This window comes from Vidua chalybeata, unplaced genomic scaffold (genome assembly GCF_026979565.1).
Source record: "Vidua chalybeata isolate OUT-0048 unplaced genomic scaffold, bVidCha1 merged haplotype W_reject_20, whole genome shotgun sequence".
In the NCBI taxonomy this organism is placed as follows: Eukaryota; Metazoa; Chordata; class Aves; order Passeriformes; family Viduidae; genus Vidua; species Vidua chalybeata.
In genome coordinates this window covers 115095-124963 of record NW_026530348.1, presented here as the reverse complement: position 1 = coordinate 124963, position 9869 = coordinate 115095, and the positions used below count along the sequence as shown (strand labels likewise).

Here is a 9869-nt window from a genome sequence, read left to right as displayed (position 1 = left end):
TGGGAGGCCGGTTGTCCCTCGGTAGTTCTGAGAAAACAAACAGAGCAATTAGCTAATTAGCATTTCAGTATCGGTACCTAGCTAGAGTTAGTAGTTTTCTTTTAGTGTTGCCATGGGAACTAGGAAAGCCCTGCCCACGTCTCTGGGGAACACCTGGAAACTGTTCATAACAGTAATGAACTTGAACAGCACTTAATTGAAGAAGAAGAGGCACTGCCTTTATGCATAACACCTAAATCTAAGCTCTGTTATCCAAAGAGTTGTTATGAACCTTGTACCTCCTCTATAGATCAAAGCACTGATTGAAGTTCCAAGGCCTGAAACACCAGGCCCTGACTGAGGCCTGAAGAACAGGCCCTGAGCCAAAGCTGAGCTCCACATGAACCTTCAAACCAAATGCTATATTTGTGTCCGCTCATTAACAAAGTCTTATTAGCAATAGGATCTATGTATCTGTTCCTTTCTGAAAGATGTATTTTTCTTCCTGTATTTAGAAGCAGGACAAGGCCCCATCTGGCTTTGTTTGGGGCTGTAGGATCAAAGTCACCTCCCTTGGTTCCTCCTTGAGTCCTGGCCAGACTTTGGGAGAGAGCAAACGGGAGAATGAAACCACAAGTTCCCACACCAGCAGTGATGTCAGCTTGTTTGTTTAACAGTGTAAAAGCTGGGCCCTCTTACAGAGAGGTTGGATCTGGGGGATGGCAAAGCCTGAGGGTGACTGGGGCTGGATCTTTCTTAATCACTGCAAGCAATCTTGGGTAGTGATGGGTGGGTGCATTGCTGAGCTGCTCCTTTTGGAATACTTTGCTAATGACAATGTGCTTTGCTGAGCTTATCCTTTTGTGATTCTTTGCTGTTTTGCATGATATAAATGACACAATTTCTTAGGTTGGTGTCTGTGTCTTTGTTGCTGACCCTGCCCTCTGGTGAAACATGGCCCCATCCTGCCAAGTGTTACCTGGGAAGACAAAAATCCTCACTCCAAATGTCCCCCCTTCCTCCTTGTTCCCCACACTTTATATACAGAGCAGGATGTCCGATGGTCTGGGGTATCCCCGGGCTCAGTTGGGGTCACCTGTGCTGGCTGTGTCCCCTGCCAAGCTCCCCACAGCCCCAGCCCCTCCCCAGTGTGGCCGGACGAGGGGCAGGACAGGCCTTGGCTCAGGGGGAGCTCAGCAAGAACAAAACCATCTCTGTGTGCTCAGCCCTGTGCTCAGCACCCGGCCCAGCAGTGTCTGAGTGCCAGTGTCTGTGCCATCAGTGCCTGCCAGGGGTTTCCATGGCAACTGCCAGGACAGGTGACCCAGGTGTCACAGCCAGTGAGGGTTGCCATGGAAACAGTGCCCAGCACGGCCCCTTTCTGTCTGGCTGACCTGGCCTTTGGCCCTGGCACTGGCCTTTGCAGCTGGTTCCGTGGCGCCTGAGCGGCCAGCGCAGCACAGGGCAGGTGGCCGTGGCACAAGGCCCCAGCACGGGATCCCCTCTGGCTCTGGGCACTGACAGCAGCCCTGAGCAATGTGCTGGCACTGTGGGGTCAGTGCAGTGACCATGGCCACAGCCCCTTGCACTGGCCCAGGGCAGGTTGGCATGATGATCCACCCTCACAGCTGGCCCAGGGCAGCTCTGCAGTGCCCTTCCCCACAGCCTGTCTGCACAGAAGCACTTCCAGGGCTCTCTGCACTTGCCTTCCCTCACTCTTGGGTCACTCCCACACCTCCCAACAACCCACTGGGTGCTTTGGAGTTCCAAGCTGCTCTGGCCTCCAGGAGCTGGTCAAATTCTGCCCTGAGCCAACTCTGCATTTGTGTTTATTGCAGAAATTCCTGCGTGTCTAAATCATTCCTTGCATGGTTCTGCCTTGGGGAAGGGGAACCACCTTGGAGGCACCTCGGGCTTGGCACAGCCTTGGAGGAGGGTGTCTGTTTTCAGTGGGGAAACTCAGGAGTTTTATATTGCTTGAAAAAGAAAAAGAAAACCCCTCTTTGGCTGTGCACAGCCACTTCTCTGAGCAAAGCAGGTCCCAGGTGAGTGAGGAGAGACAGGATGGGCTTGGGGAATGTGGAGCAAGGTTGTCCCCACTGCGTCACATCTCAAGGCACAGCTTCTCTGAGCAGGCCAGACCTCGTTAGGAAAGACCCTGGATCAGTGTCAGTCACAGAATGCTGTGGTCATATCTTCTCACATAAGAACAGGAATAAAATGAATCCTTTATAACAGGAATGTGGCTTTTTTAGAAGCTCTTTGAAACATTTCTCCATAATTGCAGTAGGAAAACTTACTGATGAACTGCCCCAGGCCAAAGGGAAATCAAGGCACAGCCAAGGTTTGTCAGCACTTGCTTGATCCTAATGAGCCCCGTGGTGCATTTGGAGCTGAGCCCTGGAACCTCAGGGCCCGAGAGGAGATTGCACAAACCTTTCCAGGAGTCCAAGTCAGATGAAAACCCCAAAGGGTCTCAAAGCATAAATGGGATCCACTGAGGTCCATCCCTAACACAGGCTCCTCATGGACCCCTTGGAGGAGAGAACTGGAGGCCAGGATGGCACAAAAACCTCTCAAGAGATTCAAAATGGCACAAAAACCTCTCAGTGTGGAAAGGAAAATCCAAGGTACCTTAAAAATCTTGAGTATCTCAAAGCATTATTGAGCCCCACTGAGAGTCAATACAAAGCTCTCAAGGGACTCGTTAAAGCAGATAATTGAGGCCATGATTGCACAAACCTCTCAGAGAGTCTGGATCCAAAGGGAAACACCAAGTACCTTAAAAGAACTGAAGTACCTTGAAGCATTCATGAGCCCCACTGAGTGTTGTTCCTGACAAAGCCTCTCCAGGGACTAATTACAGCAGATAATTGGAGGCCATGATTGCACAAAGCTCTCAGAGACTCCAAGGCAAAAGCCAAAGCCAAAGTCCTTTGAAAAACCTGTAGTCCCTGGGAGGATTGTGGAGCCCCCAGGGCCATTCCTGAGCAAGGCTCCACAGGGACTCCTTCCAGCAGATCCTTGAGGCCACTGGGATGTGGGCTAGGGAGGGATGCTGAGGGCAGGACAAGGGGCTGACAGTGCCCAGCCTGGCTGGGGCTGTGCCAGGAGGCCCCAGGGCCTCAGGACAAGGTGTCTCCTGACAGCCCTTGGTGGCACAGACACTGCTGTGCCCCGGGGCACCCAGACTGGGCTTCTCTTTGTCCCCACCTGTCATCAGTTCTCTGCTCTGCCTGGGGCTTGGGGACACTTTCTCAGTCGTGTCCCTCAGTGGGACCCATTAAAAGTCAAAGAAACTTTGGAGTTGGATTCTGACTTGGAGCTCTGGAGAGGTTTCTGCAGCTCCCTCTCAGGGCCTGATGTTCAGGGCCTGAGCACAAAGCCCCAGAGGCTCATTCAAGTCCTTGTGCTGTGTCTGTGCTGCTGAGCTGGGCTGGGCTCCTGGCACAGAGGGTGATGCTGGTAAGCAAGCAGAGCTTCAAAAGCACATTTCTCTGGATGATCAGCTCTTCTCCCAGCCCAGCAGGGCTGGGGCACTGCCTGCAGCCAGCGCGGGCACAGCCCAGAGGCACAGAGAACTTCAATCAGTCAGGGCTGGGAAGGTGCTGAGAAGTGCCTGGGGCAGAATCACTGCCAGCCCTTGGCACAGGAACCTCTGGCTGCAGGACAATGCAGCTGCAGCTCCTGCAGTGATCTCCTCAAGCTGGAACATCCCAATGCCCACAGCCCCTGTGAGTACATTCTCTGATGGTCTCTTGTGCAGAGCAGCCAGGGGTGCCCAGGGCTGTCCTGCAGAGCAGGGTCCTGCAGCCCAGGGCGCTGTGCTGGGCCAGGGACTCTGCTGCCTGCCAGGGACAGCTCTCAGCCGGCCCGGGGAGCTCCTGCCAGCGCTGGCCAGAAGCTGTGGGGGGAAGGAGCCACCCTGAGCAGGGCAGGTGCTGCTGCTGAGAGCTGCTGGCTGGGGCAGGGCTGCTCCCAGCTCCAGACCAGCCTGGGCACAGTTCCGGAGGACACTTCCCAAAGAAGGTAAGCCTGGGATTGCTGTAAAGATCAGCAGCTTTCCTGAGACTGTTTTCAATTTCCTGCTTGGAGAAGGATGGGAAAGTTGGGGTGGTGACAAAAAGATTTTTGCTTTTGATACATTTTGATATATTCATAACTCTATAAATTACTATTATATAGTTATAAAACTATAATCCTTACTTTAGGCTATTAAACTCTTAATTAACTCTATTAAACTACTATTATATACTTCGATCAATACAATCTTTAATTAACTCTATTATATTTCCTAACCTTTCTGTTAGATTTCAGAACAATAAGCAGACTGTCTAAATACATTCCTGAAATACTGCATCGTCTTATTACCAGGAAGAGGACCTACAAGAAGAACATTTTGGTTTTGACCAGAATTTGAGCAGTCATAACAAAAAGTGTGGCAAAGTAGCCCTTGGACCTACACCAATGGGTTGAGCCAGGAGTGTGTAACTGAGACAACTGAATCTCCTATTGGATGTTCCTGTTAAATATCCCAATTAATCAACCTTTAGAAATTGTTGAAATCAGGAGCCGATTGTGCCTCATCCCCACTGGGACACCTGGAAGCTTCCAATAAAGGTCTGGTTTTTACTTTACTGTTCTAACTCTTGTTGCAAGGGTTTGTTTTTTGTTTGTTTTTTTTTTTTTTCTCTTTTGATCATAGACAGCAGGGGGATGAGAGAAGCAGAACAGGAATTGTAATGCCAGAATGACAGAACATTCTGAGTTGAAAGGGACACACAGGATCCTCAAAGGCATGTTTGAACATTTACAGAGACTCCAGAACTGTGACTTTGGGTGGTCAGTCTCTCTGCTGGGAGCCTCCCAAAGGGCCTTCAGCCACTGCTCAGCCCTGGACAGCAGCAGCATCATCTTGGCAGGGCCCAGCAGGGCTCTCCTGAGCTGCCCTTGCCCAGCTGCACACAGACCCTGCCCCAGCCAGGGCCCTGCACACAGGCAGGTTTCTGTAGGGCCGGGCCGAGGGCACACGGGGTGGGATGGGCTCTGTGAGCGCTGGCAGGGACAAGGCACCTCTCAGGAGGGAATGTCCAGTCCAAGGGAGATGCTCAGGGAAGCAGAGGGGGCTGAACAGAGCAGTGCTGGGGGAACAAGCCCATCCAGCCCCTCACCTGCCCTCAGCCACAGGGAATCCTATGCCTCTCCCATCTCTCAGTGCCAAACTCTCAGTGCAGCAGGAATGCTGGGGATGTCTGTCCTCAGAGAGGCAGCAATGATGTGTGGGTAGGAAAACAATTCCTGAAACCAGCTCCTGCCATCCTTTAGACCTGGAAGTGCAGATGCTACCAACCCTTTCTGCATTACAAGTGATTCCCTTGACAAATTCTGAATATCCAGCCTTGTCCCTCTGTCATATGGCCACAAACCCAGGGCAGGGGGGAGGGATGGCTCCTTGAGAGCCCCCCCCCACAGCCCTGGCTGCTCCTGGCACACTCAGCCAGCGCAGCTGGAGCTCAGGCAGGGACCTGGGTGAAGGTTTGCCCAGAGCAGGAACAAGGGTGGGTGAGTCCCAGCAGGACAGGCTACAAGGAATGGCCCAGGTTTGGCTCCAAGCAGCCTCTCCTGACTTGTCACTGTCCTTTTCTCCATGAACAGGTGCCCATGTGCAGCCACAGCAAATGTCCAACAGCAGCTCCATCGGCCACTTCCTCCTGCTGGCACTGGCAGACACGCGGCAGCTGCAGCTCCTGCACTTCTGCCTCTTGCTGGGCATCTCCCTGGCTGCCCTCCTGGGCAACGGCCTCATCATCAGCGCCGGAGCCTGCGGCCACCACCTGCACACGCCCATGTTCTTCTTCCTGCTCAACCTGGCCCTCAGCCCCCTGGGCTCCATCTGCACCACTGTCCCCAAAGCCATGCACAATTCCCTCTGGGACACCAGCACCATCTCCTACAAAGGATGTGCTGTTCAAGTTGTTCCGCTTATCTTCTTCATTAGAACAGAGCTTTCCCTCCTGACCATCATGTGCTACGACCGCTACGTGTCCATGTGCAAACCCCTGCACTACGGGACCCTCCTGGGCAGCAGAGCTTGTGCCCACATGGCAGCAGCTGCCTGGGCCAGTGCCTTTCTCAATGCTCTCATGCACACGGCCAATACATTTTCCCTGCCCCGGTGCCATGGCAATGCCCTGGGCCAGTTCTTCTGTGATATCCCCCAGATCCTCCAGCTCTCCTGCTCCAAGTCCTATCTCAGGGAACTTGGGCTTCTTCTTGTTAGTGTGTGTTCGGTATTTGGTTGTTTTGTGTTCATTGTTTTCTCCTATGTGCAGATCTTCAGGGCCGTGCTGAGGATCCCCTCTGAGCAGGGACGGCACAAAGCCTTTTCCACCTGCCTCCCTCACCTGGCTGCGGTCTCTCTGTTTGCCAGCACTGCAGTGTTTGCTCACCTGAAGCCCCCCTCGATGTCCTCCCCATCCCTGGATCTGGCCCTGTCAGTTCTGTACTCAGTGGTGCCTCCAGCCCTGAACCCCCTCATCTACAGCCTGAGGAACCAAGAGCTCAAGGCTGCAGTATGCAGACTGATGACTGGATGCTTTCAGAAACATTAAACTGTTGACCATTTTTTGCCAATCACTTGTAATAAAAGTTATCTTTGATACATATTGCTTTGGTTGTGGGCATTTTTTCCTTTGTTTTACTTTTTTCATCTTCTCCCCAAGGACATGTCATTGTTTGTACCATTTCTCATTTTGTTTCTCTCCACCTTCCCAGTGGCCACAGACTGTGTCCATGAGGGGCTGCGCTCTCAGTGGCAATTAAGGAACAAAAGCATCTCCCAGCCAAGTTTTCTGCAGAGATGCCCTTTTGTTGCCTTCTCTGGAACTGCAGCAGCAATGTCTGTGTGCAGAGCTGGGGGCAGATCAGCGCTGGCACAGCAGCTGTGCCCAGCAGCAGCAGCACTTGGTGTTGCCAGTGCTGCTCCCGTGGCCCTGCCCCGCTGCCCTGGTGGCCCTGGTGTTGCTGCAGGGCCTGAGTGCTCTCGGGCCGGGCACAGTCCTGGGGGTGGCAGTGCCGGGGCTGCAGCAGGGACAGGCCATGGGCACTGCTGGGGCAGCGCTGACGCCTCAGGCCAGGGCCTGGGGGCTCCAGGCTCCTTCCCCAGGCTCTCTCAAGAACACGGCCAGGCCAATGCTCAGCACAGAAAACCCCCGTCAGCAGCCCCAGGCTGGCCGTGGGCAGGCTGGGGGCAAACAGCACGGCTGGTGCTCTGCCGTGGGGGAGACGGGAAGGGCCCTGGGGGAGACGGGAAGGAGCAGCAGAGCAGGGGCTGATCCATCCCCAGTGCACTGCACAGCCCAGGGCAGCGTCCCAGAGCGTCCTCGTGGAGCTGCCAGCAACATCCCCCCCTCTGCAGCCCTGGCCTCTCCCCCAGCTCACACAGGTGCCACATCCTTGCAGGCACAGACACGGCAGCGCGGGCTCAGGAGCCCCTTTTGCATTGCACACAGCAGGCAGGAGCACCCCCGTGCTGGTGCTGTGGGGACATGAACCTGAGGGAGCACAAATGCCATCAGCCCCTGGGGCCAGGAAGGGCTGGGGGACGCCAGGGAAACCACTCAGCTTTGTCCTGGCCTCTGCACTCAGCCAGAAGGTTTGTTCCCATCAGCTGGGAGTTTCCTGTCCCACTGCAGACGCTGTTGCTCAGAGCCAGGGCTGCCTGGCAGCCACCCCCAAGCTGCCCTGAGCATTTCCTTGGCTTCACCTTTGCTTTCTTTAGTCTTCCTGCTACAAATTTCTTCCTCTTGCCCAGCCCTATTCCCTCCCCTGCACACAGCCCATCCCTGTTTGCCCTTTCCTCTCTGGCCCCACTCCCCATTGCAGTTCCTGACTTGGCACCATGGGAACGGCCCTTGGGGAGCAGAATCATCCCACAAGTGCTGCAGGAATTGTCTGCAGGCTCCTGCAGTGCCTGGTGCTGCTCCCTTACCAGAGACAGCCCAGGCCAGGGGGGCACATCTGGGCTGCTGTGTCTGCCTGTGGGGCTCCCTGTTCTGGGCAAGGAGGAGGAGCTGCAGAGGCTCTGCAGGACTGACAGGATGGGCTTTGGGGCTGTGAGGAGAAGCTGAGGGACCTGAGCTGCTGCAGCTTCTGAAGAGGAGGCCCAGGGCTCCTCCTGCAACTGCTCCAAGGGTGGTTTCAGACAATCCCAGCATCAGCAATGCTGGAAAAGGCCCTGGAGATCATTAAGTCCAACCTGTGCCCTGACATTTCCTTGTCTCTCATGAGCCTCCTCTTCTCCAGGATCAACAACCCCAGCTCCTTCAGCCGCTCTCCACAGGACTTGTGCTCCAGACCCCTCACCAGCCTTGTTGCCCTTCTCTGGACACGCTCCAGCCCCTCCATGTCCTTCCTAAATTGGGGGGCCTTAACTGGACACAGCACTCGAGGTGCTGCCCAACGAGTGCCAAGCACAGGGGAAGAATCACTGCCCTGCTCCTGCTGGCCACACCATTCCTGATCCAGGCCAGGAGCCATTGGCCTTCTTGGCCACCTGGGCACACTGCTGGCTCATGTCCAGCCTGCTGTCCATCACTCCCTGCAGGTCCCTTTCTGCCTGGCTGCTGTCCAGCCCCTCTGTCCCCAGCCTGTAGCGCTGCAGGGGTTGTTGTGACCAAAGTGCAGGACCTGGCACTTGGTCTTGTTAAACCTCACCTTGTTGGATTTGGGCCCTGGATCCAGCCTGTCCAGGGCCTTGTGCAGAGCCCTCCTACCCTCCAGCAGATCAACACTCCCAGATAACTTGGTGTCATCTGCAAATTTGCTGATGGTGGACTCAAGCCACTGATCCCGATCATCAATGCTGATATTGAAATCCACGCTGGCTGGCTCTGACCCTTCGGCCATCTTGTGGGTGCCCTGTGATGGCACTCAGGGTGATCTGTTCCAGAACCTTGCCGGGCACCGAGGTCAGGCTGACAGGCCTGGAGTTGCCCAGATCCTCCTTCCAGCCCTTCTTGGGGATGGGCTCACAATGGCACCTCCAGTGCTCTGGGACCTCCCTGGTGAGCCAGGACTGATGGTAAATGATGGAGAGCAGCTTGGGGAGCTCATCCACCAGTTCCCTCATCCCCCTAGGATGGATCCCATCCAATCCCATATACCTGTGAGCATCTGAGTGGCTCAGCAGGTCCCCAGCTGCTTCCTCCTGGATTACAGGGGCTGTTCTGCTCCCTGTGCCCATCTGCTAGCTCAGGAGAACTCTTGTCCTGAGGACAACCTGTCCTAATGTTGAATATTGGGGCAAATGAAAGTGTTAAGCTGCTCAGCCTCTTCCATATCTTTATTTACTCTATTCCCCACTGGATCCAATGAAGTGTAGAGGTTCTCCTTATCTCTCCTTTTGCTATTACTTTTTTTATAAATATTTTTCTATTATTTCTCAAAGAGGTGCCCAGGATATGCTCTAACCTGAGCTTTCACCACTCTACTATCTGCATGACCTAACATCATCCCTAAATACTTCCTGAGTTCCCCTTTCCAAACCCTCTTTTGTCCTGAGTTCCCACAAAAGCTCCATGCCAAGCCAGGACAGTCCTTTTCCTCACTGGCTGAACTTCAGCACAGAGGGACAGGCTGCTCCTTCCACCTTACGATTACTTTCTTGAAGTGTGTCCATCCTTCCTGGACCCCTTTATTTTTAAGGGATGTTTCCTTTAAAAAATCAGTACCTGATTCCCTACTCTCCAAATCTGCATCCTCAATAGACCCAGGTCTGCCCTCCGTAATTCCAGTGGTGAGGTTTTGTTGCTGCCCCTCCTTCTTTCACAGAACATTGAAAACTCGATTATTTCATGGTCACTGTGCCCCAGGCAGCCTCCGACCCCCAC

General features: G+C 54.1%; 1 protein-coding gene across 3 annotated transcripts; it reads left to right on the top strand.

Moving 5' to 3' along the window:
- Positions 1-3566: 3566 nt before the first annotated feature.
- On the top strand, positions 3567-6640 carry LOC128783166 (olfactory receptor 14A16-like). 3 transcript variants are annotated; one of them, XM_053933770.1, is made up of 3 exons: positions 3567-3713; positions 4354-4599; positions 5635-6640. In XM_053933770.1, the coding sequence occupies exon 3, from the start codon at positions 5658-5660 to the stop codon at positions 6588-6590; it is 933 nt and encodes a 310-aa protein (XP_053789745.1). In that variant the 5' UTR covers positions 3567-3713; positions 4354-4599; positions 5635-5657; the 3' UTR covers positions 6591-6640. The 3 variants fall into 3 exon arrangements, with proteins under 3 accessions (XP_053789745.1, XP_053789742.1, XP_053789744.1); XM_053933767.1 differs by lacking the exon at positions 3567-3713 and having other exon boundaries at positions 3874-4599; XM_053933769.1 differs by lacking the exons at positions 3567-3713; positions 4354-4599 and adding an exon at positions 4698-4977.
- Positions 6641-9869: the final 3229 nt, after the last annotated feature.